The sequence below is a fragment of the Clarias gariepinus genome, chromosome 3, assembly GCF_024256425.1.
Source record: "Clarias gariepinus isolate MV-2021 ecotype Netherlands chromosome 3, CGAR_prim_01v2, whole genome shotgun sequence".
Taxonomy (NCBI): domain Eukaryota; kingdom Metazoa; phylum Chordata; class Actinopteri; order Siluriformes; family Clariidae; genus Clarias; species Clarias gariepinus.
In genome coordinates this window covers 33274992-33294742 of record NC_071102.1, presented here as the reverse complement: position 1 = coordinate 33294742, position 19751 = coordinate 33274992, and the positions used below count along the sequence as shown (strand labels likewise).

Genomic DNA, 19751 nt, shown 5'->3' with positions numbered 1-19751 from the left:
TCAAATGCTTTGATACAGTCTACAGTATTGTGCAAAAATCTTGACCCCTACACTTATGTCTCTCATTATCAGACCAGCATAAGGAAACATCTTACTTAAGGCATGAGCCAGTGAGAAACGTCCATGGACATTTGCTCCCGTTCCTTTAATTTAATCAACATTATTTAATTGAATTTAATATGAATAAATGAGGGGCAGATCTTTTGCACAGTACTGTATTTTAAAAAACATATTATAACAATAAATACATGCTAACAAATACTGACAAATTATTGAGTCGTATTATCACATAAATCATCCATAATTTAACCTAAGACAAAGTAAACAGCATTGTGCTCATTTCATGATTGATGTACAGTAAAAATGACATTTTTGATAGTAGTGATAATTGTAAGTGAGCCTATATAATGCAAACTATTATTATATATCTTGCACAGAGATAGCACAGTGCCATTTTCATGTCAAATAAGTGTCAATTAATATTTATAATAATTTGATATGATTTTTTAAAAACAACATACCAAGCTTTAAATTAGTTTTTTATATAGATATTTGTAAGCTTTTCACTCAACAAAAACATCTATTCCACTGATACATTTATACAATTTAAATATACATATAATTGAAATCCACTGTAAATCTAACCAATCCAGGACTTTTATATGTAATTTTTTACAGGTTTAAAAAAATCTTTTGGGATCAGATTAAATTCTTTTTTTCTTTTCCTCCAATATCCAAAACACACCCCCACACACCTGCATATAGTATCTGTGCCATCTCTAATCCTATACATTACAGTAGCTCTCCCATGGTAAAAGGATCTAAAACATTTTCTAAAACATTTTCTAAAACGTACCACAAGGTGGCAGCAGTGCAATGCATTTCCACAGTAAAGAGTGCTGAATGAGTAAAGCTCCTGGTTCTTATGTTATAAATGATGCTTTATGTAGTTGTAGATTAACAGGGGTGCTTCAGATCATTGTCCTGTTGCATGATCGAATTTTGACCAAGCTTGATGACCTTACATTTGTCTCTAGAGTACTCTGGTAAACAGAGGAGTTCATGGTTGACTCAATGACTGCAAGGGGCTCAGGTCCTGTGGCTGCAAAACAAACCCAAATCATCACCTCTCCACAGTCATGCTTCCATGTTCCAATGTACCCTTCCAAATACACTGTACTTATTTAGTCTTGTTCTAATTATGCTGTACTGGACTAACATGCTCAGTGAGGGCTGTGGGGTCTGAGATGTAGCTCGTTTTTTTTTTTCTCTCTCTGAATCATGTGCTGGGACATCCATTTATGTAAAGACTGGTTTGAATGCTTTCTACCTGTGAATAATCTTTCTCACTGTAGAAAATTGTAGAACTCAAAATTGTTTGGAGATGGTTTTATAACTCATATCAGATTGATGTGCAGCAACAATTGCTTCTCTAAGACCATTGCTTATGCCTTTTCCTCTTGGCATTGTGTTAACACACATCCGAATGCTCCAGACCAGCAAACTGCCAAAACTTCTGCTTTTAACGAGGTCTGCACACATGCTGATGATCAATAAATTAAGAGCTGATGATAAGCAGCATCTAGCTGCAATTTACCCTCTTATATCCTGTGGAAGCAGTAAGAGGGTACTTAGTATGTTGTTCTTTAGTGAATAAATCATTGTTAGTGTTGGCAAATTGTTGTAGGATCTTTTTAGGATGAATAAAAAGCAGCACTTTGCTCCTCTGGAAAGATCCCATTCGTAAGAATTATGGTGATATGAACAGCTATAAAGAGTTTTCTACAAAATGTGTTTCGCATAAATCTTCCATTAAAGTTTCCTTTTAAGTGAGTTTTAGTGAAGCACTATTTTAGGTCTTTCCTCAGTCCCAGGAAACATGTTGAAATTATTGTCTGACGTAATCATGTGTACACCACAGATTGAGTATTCTTTTTAATTCACATCACAGTGGAGTCTGAAGACTCAGGAAGCTGGAAGGTGACTCCTAGCCAGAAATTTGCAGGGGTTTTTCTTCTCTTCTTTTTTTTTCCATTACAACTAAACAAAGCTTTCTTTAGTGAGTTAAAACCGGGTGACTGTAGTTAGCAGGAAGGAAAAAAATGTTTGGTTTTGAATCTTATTACAGATAAATGTTCTTGTAGTTATTAGCGGGTGTGATTGTTTAGTAGGAATAAAAATCTAAACCTCAGATTTTTAATTAGAGGTTTAATCTGAACCTCAGTAACTTGACAACAAGTCATGGGATTATAAATAATGTTAATAAAAGACTTACATTTTCATGTTCTGAAATGTTTCTGATTAATGACAAATATATTAGTGTACTCTTTCACATAATAACTCACATACACATACTGTAATAACTATAATTTTCAATTGTGGCGAAGTGGTAAGCAATGTTGCTTTGCACGTCCAGGGTTGGAGGGTTTAATCTCTGCTCGGGTGGATGGATGGATTGAATCATATTTGATTTTAAATCATGTTAAAAGTAGATTTCTGGTTTAATAGGTTATACTTGCATGCTTATAAACTGTTATTCTTATTCTCTATAATGCTGTTTTTCAGACAGAGTCCAAGTGAAAAGTTAATGACAAAGTTAAGTGTTGTGTACAGGTAGCTCTGTATTTTAGTCCTGAGGTTTGAACGTAAATCTCCTGGACAAAACTTTATCCACTGTTCCACCTCTGCACCTAATGCAATAATGCAAACAGCATCCGAGCAGCGTGGAGCGCAGAACAATTTCACTCATAATACAGCACTCTGGTCAACACTGTGTGTGCAAGTGTGTGTAAATAAATATATGGAAGAACAAAGGTCCAAAACCAATAGGTGTGAGAGGGTGAAAGTGTAATGAGAAGTGAACGGATGTATTGATTTGAAGCCTTGTGTGTGGAAGCGGCTCTCCCACAGCGGCCTGCCTTCTCCACTCAGCTCATATGAAGAAGATATGAACGATGTGGAGCAGCCTGTCCCACTAGGATCAGCGAGAGATGTGAGAAATGAGAGAGATGAAGAGAAGAGAGAAGAGTGGGGGGATGAAGAGGATGAAAGATGAAGTGACGGTGAAGAGAAAAGAGAGACAAAAGAGGGAGGAAGGAACGAGAGATGTGTAAGGGTGTGTGTGTGTGTGTGTAAGAGCGGGAATAAAAAAAGATTGTAAAGAAAAGATGGAAAGAACGAAATAAAAATGGGTGAAAGAGAAAAGATAAGAGCTTAAAAAGAAATGGACAGACAAAAAGTGAGACAGGAGAGGGGGGAAAGAAAATGAGAAAGGTGGGATAAGGAAGAGTGGGGAGACAGGTGGGTGGGAATGAAGGAGACAGGTAAACAGAAACAGAAGAAAAGGGGGAAAAGAAGAGACAGAAACGAAGAGAGAGAGAGACAAACAGGAAGAACCATGAGGAAAGGAAAGAGAGGGACAGACTGACAGAAAGAGGTGAAGGAGGGAAAGTGAGAGAAGAGGGATGGAAAGAGAGACAGCCAGATAGAGAAAGACACGAGGGAGGAAAAAGAGAAACAGAAGAGAAAAGGCAAAGATAGAAAGGGATGTATAAAATGAGGACAGAGTAAAGAGAAGTTGAGGGAAGAAAGCAGAGATTGTAAAGACACGAGGGAAAGAGAGAGAAAATAGAGTGGGATAAGAGACAGAAAGAGATGGACAGAGACTGAAAGAAGGTAGGAAGGAGGAAAGAGACATACAGAGAGAAATACGGAGGAGACACGAGGGAATGAAAGAGAGAGAGACAAAAAGAGAGAAAGAGAAAAATAGAGAGGGGTGTGTTAAAATGAAGAGAGGGTGAAGAGAAGTAGAGAGAGAAGGAAGCAGGGAGAGGTGGGAGAGAGAGAGAGAGGTGGGAGGAGTGAGGGAGAGAGAGAGAGAGAGAGAGAGAGAGGTATATTTGAGCACATCTCGAACTCTCTGCTCCTCCATTGTGTGTTGCGGCTCTGTTCACCCGGACACACAGTGCGCGCGCCTTCGGGATTTTTAACTCGAACTTCCGGTCCGCTTCGGGTTCCGAGCTCATCCTGCGCGTGGAGTTTAAATCACACCTCGCTGTTTCTCCTCATCCGTATCATCATCATTACGAGTGCACGTGATCACCGGTGTCTTTGATGTTACCTACAGAAAGCTCGGGAGGAGTGTGTTTCACCGGCAGGTAACTCAACGCGCACTACACACACACACACACACACATGCAGAACGCATGCACGCGCTAACTCAACCGAACAAGCAGGTGTGTGTGTAAGGCTTCTCCAGAGCTAGAGTTCAGTGTGGATCCGACTCACACACTCGCAGAGAAGTGATTTTTAATTTTGAATTGATGCATTATAAAACGTTATGAAAACTTTACCAGCACCACACTAAAGAATCTAAAGCTATAACAGGGGAATGCATGCATTCTGGTGAAAAAAAATAAAAATGTTAAAGAGAACGTTAAAGAGACGTTTTTCTCAGAACAAACTCAATGCTCCAGTCTCAAAAAAACAAAAAAAAACAAAACATAACTAGGTTTTTAAAAAGTGCAAAGTGAATAGGTGAACCAAATAAACAAACTTTCCTGAAAATCTTTTAAGAATTCCAATAAATCTTGGTTTTAAAAAATAAAATTAAATAATAATAATAATAATAATAATAATAGGAAGAAGAAGGGTTATATGGTTGTACGTCCAGCATGAACACAAACCTAATAAGTGTCAGATGAACTCTACTTGTCTTTCTAAACACATTAATATTCATTTAGACCCAAAAAGTTATTTATGGAGCAATAGCTTTAAAATATTATACATATGTACTGAAAAATAGTTGCACAGGTTCTTCATTCAGAAACGGTTCATAAAAGGTTCCTATAACGGTTCCTTAAAAATGTTCAGCTTCATCAGCAGGATAATCACCACAAACTCTAAGGAACCCTGAGTGGCTTCACACTTTATTATATAATAGGAGAACAGTTTTAATGAAGTCTCCTAAATCATGTCTAAAACACTTTAATGATTATAAAAGTAAATTCGTATAAAAGTGTGCAATGCTTATTTTAGTACGTTGTACATTTACCATAATAACTGTCAAAATTGTCCAGCTGGGCTTTTTTGGATGATCTTTACTTAAACCAAAACAAAATAAAATAAAACAAAGAGCCCACTAAACTATATATATTTTTAAATGGAATGAAAGTTCTCTTCATGATTTAAGATTTTTATTTTACAGCAACTTCTTGAAGCACCTTTAACTAGTAAAACAGCCCAACTCCTGTTTACTGTCTCTATTCTCTTCTTTTCTTTTTTTAGAGCACAATCTTTATTTAAAGAAGCTTCTGTCTGTTGTAGGACTCTACCTCCAACGAATCGAAGATAATGTTAATGTGTTATATAAAACCCAGATAAAAAAATAGTGCATGCTTATTTAGACTCTTTTGTTTGTTTTTAATGTTATTATTTTTATTTTCCTCTACAGATTCAGATATATTGTCCAGATGATGATGATGATGATTAGATTAGATCAGGTTAAATTAGATTAGATTATTGTGATCTGTCTGTCACCTCGCGCGTTTCTACAATAATACAAATGATCTCTATATTAGGATTTTTTTTTTGCCATTAATGACGCTGGAAATCTGAGCTGTGGCTGTAGCATTAACCAGGAGCCTTATGTCAAAACCAGTCACAGCATTGGTACTAATTATGACACACTATTTAGTGCGGTTTGGGACGCAGCTCTGGTCCTGAACCACTTCGTCTGAGTGACATTAATAGATTTCCCTTTTCTTTCTCACAAACAGGCCTCCAAATAATCATCCTGATTCCATCTGGCACGCACTCACACTAAAAGCGGGAAAAGACAAACATCAAATGATCCAAATTCAAATTCTTTTCCAGAACCCTGGGTCTGATTATTGCGAATTATAACACTTACATTGAATTTTACATTCAATCCGAAAATCTGTATTTAATTGTTTCAAATCATTATTTTAGATTTGTAAAACGCTGATTATAATGTCTTTCTATGCTCATGGTGAAATTACGCATCGGTGCAAGTTAAATAAGCCCATAGGCTAAAGGAACAGCTCGCACATTAACTCCCATTAATAAACCGAATCTGTCACAAAATGTACATCAAATGCAAAATCGCTTTAATTTAAACTGAATTTCCGTCTTACAAACTAATAATGTTGGTCATTTTTCAACATTGGTTGCTTATATATGTATTTGTCCCTGTTTGTTATGAATAAAATAAATGAATGTGCACGTGACGCCTTTGTAGAGACATGTCAGTTCATCAACAAAAATAAAATCCAAAATACATTTATTTCAAATCATTTTAAATTCAATCAATCTGATCACGGTGCAGTTAACGAGAGATCTAGTTGCAATTCAAAAAAAAAAATCGCAGTTTAACAAAATTGCTGGGGGAAGCATACACAAACTAGTATTTATTTGTAGTTAGATTTTAATTTGTGTTACGCTACATTTATCTGGAAGGCAATAAATCCCCAAGCCAGAGATTAATATATAAAACAGGTCGGGTTGCTGGCGTTATATTTTTGACTGTAGGCTACAGAATGTAAATGTGTGTAAGACGTGTATGAGGATGTTAATTTGTTAACTAGAGGAATTCACAGGGAAGGAAATGTCGGTGCGGTACCGCAGTGCGGGCGCGAGATGTGCGCGCGAGATGTGCGGGTTTCTGCCGCCGACAAGAATATTCACATACAGGCTTCTGTTAAAAAAAAAATAAAGAAAGAAATAAAAACTTACCTTAATCAATTCAGAATTTTTTATACATTTAAAACTGGGAAGGTATCACCTTTGGACGCATTTAAAAATAGATTAAATAATAACTCGATTAATTTTATTTGGTCTGCACTAGATTAAATTAAACATAATACTGTTTTAAAAACGCCAAAAGAGGTACTACTACTAATAATAATAATTGCACTGGGATGAGATTGAAGATAATAATAATAATTATTATTATTATTATAATTAGAGCAATAATACCGCTGATAAGAGATTGAAGATAATAATAATAATAATAATAATAATAATAATAATAAATGTATAAATGTATGTTCTAAAATTTCAGGATAGATATTTGCTCTCCTTTTCCTGCAAGGGTACTTCAAGAAACGACTTTGATCCAAATATATTTAGTAAAGTTTAATCGTGTACAGTTGTGTAAAAAAATATACGTCTAATTTGCGTTCAAGGTTTAAACCCAAAGCATTTAATGCATATGCACACCAACAGTATCGCTACACTCTCGGGATAAGAGAGTATTAATCTATAAGAACTGTAGCTCTCAGTCGCAGCGGTGATCCCGGAGAATAGCACTGCATTAGTGCACGCGCTCTACCCTTACAGCGTTATTCAAGGTCACGTGTCATAATGGTCCAACTTTGTACCTCAAATCTTAAATCATCCAGGTTTCGGGATATCCGAGAGAAGGTACAGTTTAGTACCCTTGTTGTTTAAAAGTACAGGACACTCCAGACATCAGGATTTAAAAGAAATTGTACATTTATGTTGCATCCTACTGACTAATACCTCATCACTATTAATAGTATTATAGTAGCATAAAGTGTACTATAATAAATACTCTTTATTTATACTGTATAATAATACACTTGATGGATAATAGTCATTATAAATATTCATTATTAATACTCTTTCCTAATATGGAGTACTAATGATTCAGACACTATTAATGCTATATATTGATATTCTTTATTACTACACTTTATAGATACTCTTCATTAACACTCTACGTACAGTATATACTAACTTTTGCTCTTGTTTTTATTAATTCACTTATTTAATAATCTTGAATAATTTTTATAAAAGCTCTTTTTCAACATTTTTTCTTAATTCACATTATTGAGTCTTTAATACTTTTATTGATACTCTTTATTACTATTCTTTTTTTAAACTCCTTATTAGTAAACATTATTGATAGCTTAAGCAGATAATTATATTACTGTATTATATTACTGTTCAAATCAAGTATGTCTATAACAGTTCACTATGTGGCACACTGTTTTGTGCACACTTCATACAGACAACTTAGCAGTGTTATTTCTAAGCCTTAAGGCTAATATTTACTTGTAGCTTATAATTTTATCATCATAAATCATTAAAACATATTGATCTGCTGCTGTTAATCCATTAATATCTAATGTAGATTCATTACTATTTGCTTTCACAGATACTGAAATACCTGTATATGGTTAATTTTATTTTACCCCCTCACATCACCTCGCACCCCTGTCCTCTCTGCCCTCGATTTGTTTGTGTGATTTATTTGGTTTTTACACATGTTTTACACATGTTTTTACACATTTACACATGTGGCTTTCACATTTACATAGTTGTTTATGTGTGTTGTTTCACATGTAATTTCCTTCATGGGATTAATTTACAACATGACCAACATGTGATTTTCACATGTAGAGCATGTAATGTTATATTCATGTGCAAATTTCTCACATTATTCACTTCTCCACATGGTACTTATTCACCTGTAGTGCACATGTAATCCTCCACCACATGTTATTCATTTATTGTCCAGGTTTTTTTTTACATGCTGATTTTTTCTAATATATTCCATGCAAGTGATCTAGTCTCCAGAAGTGTTTTTTTTGCATAGTAATGTAGTGCATGTTTGAATTTTCACATATAATTCCCGTTAAAATTATTCTTTTTTTTATCACATGGTTTTCTCATGTCAACATTCTTTCCATGTTGATTATTTGTAGTGCCTGTGATTTTAATTTTCTGTGTGACTTATGCACAATAAATTTATTTTCCATGTGATTTTCTCACATCGTGAAATTTATTACATATTTTTTACTTCATACTTTCATGGGATATTCTTTCACAATTTTGAACATCTTAAATTTTTCACACACAGTGTTGCTATTTTCACATGGGATTTTTCCCCCACATGATCCATCTAGTATTACTCCCATGATGTCATATGTCATTTACTTTTCACAACATCACATGGTGAAATCCACATTCACCTCTTTTTGTGTGTTTTTTTTCTATGTGATGTTTTTCCATAAGGAATTTCCAGCCCATCTTTCTGGGGATGTGTGAAAATTTGTTGGATTATTATGTGTCTTTTCTCTCAGTCAGCACTCAGAAGGACGCCCGAACGGAATGAAAACAGAAGAAAACCAGTCATGTCTGCAGCAGGCCCCGTCTTCCACACCTTTTGGTGAGAAAACAAAATATCAGACATGGTTAAGAACCAAAAAGATGCTTTTTACTCTTAGATTCTGATAAACTGAAGCTTTTTTTCTATATTACATATTCTATGTTAATTATATATTTGTGACCAATCACATCAATCTACTGTATCTCTTTTAACTGTATGTTTAATAGGGTTACACATTCCAAGGAAGAGTGTTTTGCATTGCATTTTATGAAATTCTGTAATATTATTAAAACTTTAATAGTAAGGTACAGCTGTAGCCATGTACCTCCAGGGTCGAGGGTTCGAATCACACCTCCGGTCTCTGTGTGTTCTCCCCGTGCTCGGTGGGTTTCCTCAGTGTACTCTGGTTTCCTCTCATACTTCAAAGACATGCAGATTGGGCTAATTTGCGTTTTCCAAATTCTGCATAGTGTGTGAGTGAGTGTGTGCGTGCTTGCGTCCTGCAATTGAATGGCACCCTGTCCTGGGTGTGTGTACCTGGTGCCTCCTGTGACCCTGCCCAGGATAAACACTATAAGTGTGTTTGAGTAAAAAGTGATGCACTCATATGCAACTGATTATCAGATATCAAATGTAACACTTCCCTGAAACATCTGATCGCTATCTGATTGGATTCGCCAATTTTTCAATCCACTATAAATATTAATTTCAAAATTTAATATGTATGTCTACTGCGTTGATCGATATAACGGATCACGGATGTGCAGCAAAAGTGTGCCTCTAATGCTCTGCACTTCCATAACTTACTGGAAGAGTGTTAGTAAACGATCAGGAGATTTGATCATACTGAGTGTTCGGCTGATACACATATCAAAAATGTTTTAAAAAGTGGAATCTAATTAAAATAGCATATGCAGTTTTGTCGCCTGCTGTCCGGGAAACCCGAGTATCCACCATTCCACGTGTTCCAACTAGGATTCTGGTTCAATAAATTATTTTCCTATTTTTTTTCAATTCATCAGTTAGAACCAAGTTATGTTTAGTTTAGGGTTAAAGCACCAGATCTGCATGATTCCGGACATCCAGGTTCTCTTAAATACAGTAAAGGTACTACCTGGTATTGCTCAAGCAATACCAAGTGTCCTTCTTTTGTTTCTATAGTGTGTATCTTTAAACCTTTGTATGAAAATGATTTATGTGTGCATAGTTAGACTTTAAGGACCACTGGACAATTGAGGTATCATTAAAACTTTATTCTAAACTTTACTTAAAAGTACCATTCTGTATCCCAAATGGTATCACAGCAACAACAAGAAAGTTTAGACGGTTAATGTAAACAAATAAACATCATTCTAGTGCAAGACCATTGCAGCTATACTAGCTGTGATACTCATGAGAAGGATTTCTACAGACAAACTACAGGCGACTACAGTAGAATAGGAAGGATTGCACACTACAGCACAAAAAAAAAGTCATACTTAAGATGCATCACATTATTAAAGTTTAATTATTATAACAGCTTAATTGCTTGGCTTTTAGCTTCACAATCACGTTTTAATAATCCTATACTTGTGCACGCTAGTCCCAGAACCAGGCATCTCAATCTTCTGACCCTGAAAATTGAAGAATAAATACATAATTCGCACAGTGCTTTTAGAACAAAAATAGTTGACGCTGTTGATAATCATGACCATATATTGGTGCTGCGTATTGCAATATTGTTAATCATATCTCTCAGCCCTCCTATCAAGTATTATGATCACTTGTGAATTTGTGGATTTTGTGTTTCATGTCATTTAATTAATAGTGGTAAAGCGGAAGTGCGTTCCAGTGTGTCTATTTCCAGGTGTTACTACTTTATTAGTGGCTAGGAGCCTAGAGAGAGCTGATTGGCCGAACTCTCTCGGCTTGGATGAGGGGTGACATACTTGCGTCTGTGAGATCATGCAAGAGCAAGGGGCGGATAGAGCCTTTCTCTGAATATGTTACATCGCCCCCCTGATGGAGCATGATCAGCTGTTTCAAAAGATGCGTTTGTGGCGATGGAAGTCCATGTTAGCCTTGGTCCGTAGCTGTCGGTAATGGACAGGTACCCTGACTAGACAGGTGGACGGACATGGTCGAATTAGGGAGAAAATCGGGGGGGGAACCATGTCGTTTTATAATACAATCAAAATCTAAACACTATTAAAAACATTTTTTATTGTGTCAATTTACAAAGGCAAACTTTGAAGAACTGAACTGGACCATCCTGAACGTGATATAGTTCTATACAAATCACCGTAAACTGTGATGAAAGTTAAAGAGATTTTCCCAGCATGTACTAGTACAAGTGACATATTAGCCTGTGTATTCCCCAATAGCAAATCAAATAAACAGTTATGTTCCAGTGATGATTTGAATCGTGATGATGCTCAGTGGTGCTGCGTTTAGATGAAAGGCGGCATGCTGTTATACAGTAGATATACACTGGAATACTTATGAAAGCAATCTCCAGGAGTCAGAAACAAGGGTTCATTGGATAATTAAGGACTCTTAACATTCCAAAACTTTTTCTCCTAGGGAAACACTTGTTATGGAACCTTTAAGGTCGTTCCAGATTGACAGTAAAAACCTTTTAGACATGGGTTTTAAACAAGCTTTAAAGCAGGTTTTTCAACTGTAAAACACACTCCTACTCGTGGCTATCACTTCATTTCATCTGTACAATAATATCTAGCTAGTTATCAAGGTCATGGGGATTTTTTTTCTCTGTGTTACACTGGGAATTCCCAGACCCTGCTTTGACAATGATTTTTTTTAACATTTATCAAATTTTTAATTTTAAGGTCACGCAAGAGTCAACGGAAATGCCTGAGGAAGATTTCTATGCTTCAGTCATATTCACAATCTTCACTTTGTGAATTTACAAAGGGGGTTCAAGTCAAAGCAGGACTTTTGATTGTGCAGAATAACAAGCGAGAGTAAAAACTCCCTTTATTTCTCTATATAATATTCTGCTACACTGATGCACTTCTCCCAGTATTTCACTAGTGCTTGGAAAACATCTAGGTAGAGAGATATCTCAGCATGCTGGAGTCATAAACAAACTGCCTAATGAATGTCTAAAACACTGGCCTCCCAGGAACTCCCTCAATGCCCCAAACACATAGAAAAGTCTCCTGTAATGTTCAAATGGTGTTGGTGAATGATTGTGTTTACAGTTCACATCGAAAAGTTATCCTTCGATTTTTAAGGATTAGGCATTCCAATCGCTGAAAGTTTTGTGGTGCAGTGTGCTCCGAGTCACATCAGCCAGGAACGTCATTCACAGACGTACGGCCTTCGATAAACATTTGCACCATTCAAATTTGTTACTGGGGCTAAGTGTCTTTTATCACTGTACTGTGCTTGAAATGTCAGTTTTGTGCCTTTAATCGATGAGAAATTTTATCACAAGTCCCGGTTTGCCTTGAGCACCATTATAAAATTTACAGGTTGGAAATGTCTCCATGCTTTCCAACATAAAACAGTTAGGAATATACTATGGTCTGTGATCACCAGATTGAAAGTGATTTATCAGCCAACAAGCAAATACTGTATTAATAAATATAGCATCAATATATAGCTACTGTTACGTAAATTTTTTTATTGTTGTATATATATATTTATATATATATATATATATATATATATATATATATATATTTATATATATATATGAAAAACTGCATCTATAAAATGTCTTCTCTTAAACTGTAGTAACACATAATGTATTTTACTGATTTTTCTGATAAGGTAGCATAAGCAAAGGCTTTATATATATAAATCACACTGACTAGAGCAAAATCACATTAAACCACATGGTAGTTTTCCTCCATCTTTCATCCTAACTTGTAATTAAAGGATTATCGTAGAGGAATTTCCCAAAATTTTGATTATTTTTGGATTTACACTGAAAGGAGTTTATGCTGAAAATGGTATCAAACATTTTTATATAACAGTGTGTGCTTATAAAACAGAAATAACATTCAGACCAAAATCTTTCTAAGGTGTGTGTCTTCACATGCAATTTCATTATGCATGCAAATTACTGCATATTGAATTAGATAGAGCCTTATTAAGGTTAATAAATGTCATTTTATGAAAAATGTTGCACCACCAAAATATGATTTTAATCATAAAACTTCATGATTTACAAAAAACAAAACAATGAAACAAATGAACAGATTTACCAGCAGTGATTTAACCTACAAGTAACATTGTGTGAAGAAAATAAAGCCCAATCGTCCACCCGAGTTCTTAATAAGAAACTAATCACTTGACCAGGGTGAGTTGGGAATAAACGTTACCTGTGCATTTTAACTGCTGGTTACCATGACGAGTCCTCAGTGTGTTTGATGTGTGTGTTTGGTGTTTGTGCATGTGTGTGTTTCCACAGAGCATGTGGGCGGAGGTGAGGTGTGTGCAGGGTGCGAGTCGCCCATCGCTGACCGCTTTCTCCTGCGCGTCAACGATCAGTCGTGGCACGAGACGTGTGTGAAGTGTGCGGTGTGTCTGAGCACGCTCAGTGGGACGTGCTACTCTCGAGACAGGCTGCTCTACTGCAAGCACGACTACGAGAAGTAAGATAGCGTGCCACAAACCCACCCACCCACACACACACACACCTACTCTGTACACCTGACACACACCATTACTCACCTTCTCTGTACACCTGACACACACTGTTACACACCATCACAGTGCACCTCACACACACCGTTACACGCCTACTCTGTACACCACACACACTCTGTTACACACACTCTCTGTACACCTTATACACACCGTTACACCACACACACATATAAAACCACAAAAGCCAACACAAATACACGCATAAACACACAAAAATATACACATTTATAAATACATACATATAAACGCACACACACATAACCAGACACATCTACACATATACACACCAATAAACACACAGTGTGGTAGGGGTGTAACTTCAGTGTATTGAGGTGATTAAATACCCCCAGTGTTCTACACCGCGGTGCTGACGAGTTCTTCACCCTGATTGGTCACGAGGTGGTGATTAGTTCTCTAGAGCAGCAGCTCTGTCAGTAGTGTAGCTGAACAGCACACGTTTAGATTCTCTTTTTCTTTTTTATTATTAATTTTGTAAATATGTATTTATTTTTACTACCTTAATTTTATTACGGATCTATACATCTTTTTCACTATTTATCCCTTTGTTCATTCATCTGTTGGACTTTCTTTCCTAATACAGTTCTTTCTTTCCTTCAATAATAAGTTTTTATTGAATTCTTTCCATTTTTCTTTTCCCTTTTCTTCCTTTCTTGCTTTGCTTACTTCGTCTTCAACTTTTTTATTTCTTTTATAATTTTTTTTTTCCTATTTGTTTGTTAATTTATTTTCTTTCTTTTCTCATGTATTTACATTTTATTTACTTTTCTCCATTTTTCATTTCATTGCTTCTTTTTACCCTGTATTTTACCTTTTCTCCCCATTTTTTTTTTACTTTCTTATGTCCTCTCTTGCTTTCATGTCTTTTCTTTCTTTCTTCTTTCTTTTTATCTCTTTTATTATATTCATCTTTTGTTATTTAGTTTGCTTATTTCATTTCTTATTAATCTTTCTTATTAGTTCTTTCTCCCTTTTGTTTTTCCATTTTTTCTTTATTTTCTTTTTCATTTCTTTTTTTAAATTTTTTTTCTTTCTTTTCATTCTTTGTTGCCCGCTTCCTGTCTTAATGTATTTTCTTGTTTTTTTGTTTCTGCATATTTCCTTGCCCTTTTTCATTTTCTTTTTTCATTTAATCTTATATACTTTTCTCTTTATATTAATATTTACACTTTATCCATTCTTTTTTCTTTAATTCTTCTTTAACATTTATCTATCTATCTATCTATCTATCTATCTATCTATTTTATTCCTGTCTTTTCTCTCTTTCTCTCTCTCATTCTCTCTTTTTCTGCTTATTTCATTCTTTCAGTATAGACCATTTCTGAATCTCTTCTTGCGGTTCATGTTGTTTTTAATATTCTGGCAGAGGGGAGACAAGGTTGTGCTGAGGAAGTGGAATGTACCTCAGATAGAAACGAAGCTCAGCTGTATATCGTTCCTGCGCCGGAGAGTTGTGGCGTTAGATTAAAGGGAGCTCCAGCGGTGACATCACAGGGGTCATAGAGATGAAGGACGAATTGTCTGGCTGCTATCGCTGCTGTGAAACGTGTCAGACACCGTGGGCTGCCGCCGCCGCCGCCGCTCCTCCACCAGCCCACATCTGGAGCTGTGTCAGGGATAGCAGGGCGAGGAGGAGAGAGGCAGAGAATGAGGGAGAAGAAATACAGAAAGGGGGAGAGAGAGAGCGAGGAGACGGGAGGATCTCAGTTTTCAGTTCCAGAAATCTCCATTCTTTCCTCATGACCTTCACACAACTGTAACAGATTAAAATATAACAGGACGTTGTTCGACAAAAATGTTAACCTGAAATTACAGCTAAAGATTTTTTTTACCTTGCTTACACACAGATAAAAACACGTCTCCTCTCTGATATAAACTCTCATCAATCTAAAACCCTGATCATTACAAATTATAATTATCTGTACATTATTACAGAGAAGTGAAAGTGGTCATTTGCTTTAGATTTACACTTTATACGGTCAAATCACTAACAAGCAGGCCACCTGACACTTGTCTTCACTCACTTCAACCTCCATCATTTCTTTATCTCAGATAACTCTACCCTTTATGTTCTTTGACTCTCCACGTGTATTAAAATTAGGCATGTCATATACAAATGCCACACAAATAATGAGCTAGTGGGTGTGGCTTGTTCCCACACAGCTGAAGCTGATTAATCTTTGTTACTCGCTTTGATGTCATATGACACTTTTCTGAATCAGACAGTTCTTTTTCTCTCTTTTTTTTTTTGTTGACATTTTTCAGTCTTTTTTTTTTTCATTTTTCTTTATCTCTCTTTATCATCTTTTTACATCCTTCTGTATTTCCCTGTCTTTGTTCTTTACAGATAAGTTTCTTATTTTTTTCTTTACTTCTTCTGTTCTGTCTTTCATTTCACTTAGCCCACTTTTTCACTTCTTCCATCTACCTCTTCCTTCTTACATTTCTTCCTTCCTACCTTCCTTTGTTGCTTCCTTCTTTTCCTTTTTTTCTTTGTCTTTTCTCAAATTATTTCACTATTTCTCTTTCATTTTTCAATTCTTTTTATTTCCTTCTCCAGTCAGTTAGCTGTCAAAGAGATTAAGTGACATAAGTTTTGACTGCTGTCACATGATTTAATAAAAAACAATGATAAAGTATATGATGAAGAAGAGTAAAATGAAGACCATAAGAATGAAAAGTATGGAGATAAAACCTATAATGTTAAAGGGAATGATAAAAAATATATAATAATAGAGCATAAAGGTGAAGGGTATGAAAACAGTCAAGCCTCTGATCAGAAGGTTGCTGGTTCAAGCTCTGGTTCCACCAAGCTGCCACTGTTGAGCACTTGAGCGAGGCACTTAACCCTATCTGCTTCAGGAGCACTGTATCCTGACTGAACTTCGTTGATGACGCATGAGAAGATAAAAAGATGTAGAGACTGATACATCTTGAGGAACAGTATGAAGATGAAGAGTGTATTGATAGTGACTGTGAAGATGAACAGTATTATGAAGAGTATGAATATGGAGTATGATGATGAGGAACATGATGAAGACTGTGAAGATGCTTGATAATGTTACTATATTGCAGTATTTTAATATGATGTAATGTTGTGCCTTAGCAGAGACTTGTGACTCTTGGGGTGAGAATGCTATTACCCGAACCTCTGCCTGATCCCACAGATATCAATGTGGCTGGCAGCATACACTGAAAACACAGGGGCTTTTATCCTCCTTTAATGTGCAGGACGTAAGACGCTTTGTGAGTGATCATCGCTAACATGGCAGGCACACAGTCTGTTTAAAGAAGTGATTACTGAAACACCTGACCTGTAAGAGCTTCAGCACAAGCCTGCTCCATCCCTCACACTCCCAGGAGACATGACATCCCACTGACAGAAACAAGATCCTTTCAATCTCTGTTCTCCTGCGCTTGAAAGACATTTTAAACAGAGTGTTTGGGTTTAATATTTTTTTTTTATGTCAGCCCACGTTGTCATGTTTTATTTCTTACAAATGTACATAAAGCGATGGACAACAGTGGCTTAAATTAATATGCAGCTCTCGGCTATTCGCGCCACCACATACTGGTGAGTCACGTGTAGCCAGACAATTACATCTTCCAGCTCACAGATGCTCAATATATACCATTTACATATGCTGTCACGATGTCTGTCAGACATGGTCCCAATGTCTTCTGGACCCAAAAAGGGACGTTACCAGATACTAGTGCCAAAACCCACTTTCAGCAAGAAAACACATTTGGTAACGTTGTCTTAACACCTTAAACACTATTTTTCTTTTTAATAATTGCTTCTAAGTTCTTCTGAATCCCCTCCTTATGTATTTAACACAGCTAATGCAAGCTAAAACGCTAGCTAGCTTCTAACACAAGGCTGTATTCCAAATCCCTCGTGAACCCCTGATTAAGGGCACCACTTGGTGTGTGGAACAAGGGATTGTACACCCTACTTCCTAGCGCACTAGTTTTCCATTTTAATATTCCTATTACCTTCTTCATCCGTTTTCACACACTTGTCTCTCTTTTCGAATAATTCCGCAACAAAATCCTGCATAATGAACATAATCTAGAACAGAAGCTATGAGTAGCCAGGTTACTCTTTTATCTGTGTGACAACGCCTTGCCTAAATCTGGTAGCCAATCATGTAATCTTCAGGTCATCTTTCTTTAAAAAAACTCTGAAATACACGTCGGGTGTGGTTATGAACGGAAAAACATAGCAGCCTTATGTCGGTTAACGGCACCTCTGCCGCTCAGTGTTGTGGCTAATGTCATAATGGCAAAGGTCTATTAGCTAGCAATAGCAATAATTAATTTAGGAACAGTCGATTAACTGTATATTTTTTTATTATTATTTAGTCTTCCTTTAAATTACAGAAACGTGTGCGAAACGTTCGGTTTTCAAGTCATGTGTCATAGTATGTTTCCCCATACGAGACTTGGAACACTCCTCCATCGATGACCTTGAGTGGATCAGCAACAATAACTCCTTGTGTTTCCTGCCGTCTGTCCATCAGCACCTCTCCAAACACGTGCGCACACACACACACACACACAAAATCAGCAGGAGTGTGTTTTATTTGAAGGCTCCAAAAAATTCTGGCAGTAAATTCAAGCAAATTCCTTTTCTTTCTTTCTTTTATGCTTTCTTTTCTTCTTCACATTACTTACCTCTTCCTTACATTTATCATGTATGAAGAAAATAGACAGAACAAGAGATTTCTGTCTGTTTTCTCTATTATTGTTTTATTCAATATTCCCTCCCCTTTTATTATTATTATTATTATATTATTTATTTATCATTATCTTAGGATTCCTTGTCCATCCTTCCTTTCAGTTTCTTTCTTTCTTTCTTTCTTTTCAACTTCAGCTTTATTCTTTCTTTTTTCAGCTTTATTCTGTCTTCCCCCCTTCGCTCAACTTTGGCTTCTTTTTTGCATTCTTTCCATTTAACCTGTTTTTTTTTAGAGATTATTATGCATTGATATACTTTAGCTTCAAAATCTTTCATGTTCACTTTTCTTGCAGCATTGTACTTTCTTCCAGAAATTGCATTCAGTTATTTTTTAAACTGTTACAAAAACAAACACACACACACACACACACACAAACACACACACACACATACACACACATCACTCCCGTTCATACACCTTCCACATTCATCAGTTTACAGAGTGTCAAAGGTGCACACACACACCATCTCCTTGTGTGTGTGTGTTTGACACTCTTGCTGTTCTCTGTATGCAGCAGACAGTCCGTCACCCGGCCCTTCCTGTACACTCCAGTCCCACATTAATAAAGGCAGAGAGCCCCGGGGCATGGTGTCTGAGACCTGGTGCAGAATGAGTCAGAGTGAGGGGCACAGAGCCACAACCTGCCCCTGCTCCACCCACAGCACCACGGTGGGTGAGACCTGGTGCAGAATGAGTCAGAGTGAGGAGCACAGAGTCCCAACCTGCCCCTGCTCCAACCACAGCACCACCACCAGCATTGTCCCGGCTACGAGAGCAGAGTGTTTCCTCAGGACGCTCAGGGTTTAATAATTTACTCAGTGGAATAACAGGCACTAAAATCTGCCCCAGATTCGATCATCCCCATGTTTACTGCCCCACCACACCATGTCCTGTCTTTACTCATCTTCATTTTTCCTTCCAGACGGCAGCTATGATCTTCCTTTCTTTTAAACCTTTATACCGTTTTCTGTTTCTCTTTAATTCCTTTTTTTCTCATTGAACTTCTTTTTTCTACATTCATTCCTTCATTTCTTTCTGCTTTCTCCCAATTTCTTTTTTTCCTCATTCTTATTTTTCTGTCTGTGAGTTGTTCTTGTCTTCTTGTATCCTTTTTATTCCTGCTCCCACTTCTTTCTTTCTTTCTTCCTTTCTTCTCCTCTTTCTCTCTTTTCCCCTCT

General features: G+C 36.4%; 1 protein-coding gene across 2 annotated transcripts in view; it reads left to right on the top strand.

Moving 5' to 3' along the window:
• Nucleotides 1-3917: 3917 nt before the first annotated feature.
• Nucleotides 3918-19751, top strand: part of lmx1al (LIM homeobox transcription factor 1, alpha-like) — a 33263-nt gene continuing 17429 nt past the window's right edge. Inside the window, exons 1-3 of one of the 2 annotated variants that reach the window (XM_053491501.1) lie at nt 3918-4157; nt 9133-9214; nt 13575-13758. In XM_053491501.1, coding sequence (XP_053347476.1) covers nt 9157-9214; nt 13575-13758 — 242 coding nt within the window. In that variant the 5' untranslated portion in view covers nt 3918-4157; nt 9133-9156. Of the gene's footprint in view, nt 4158-9128; nt 9215-13574; nt 13759-19751 lie in introns of both variants that reach the window. The other variant, XM_053491500.1, reaches the window with a different exon arrangement.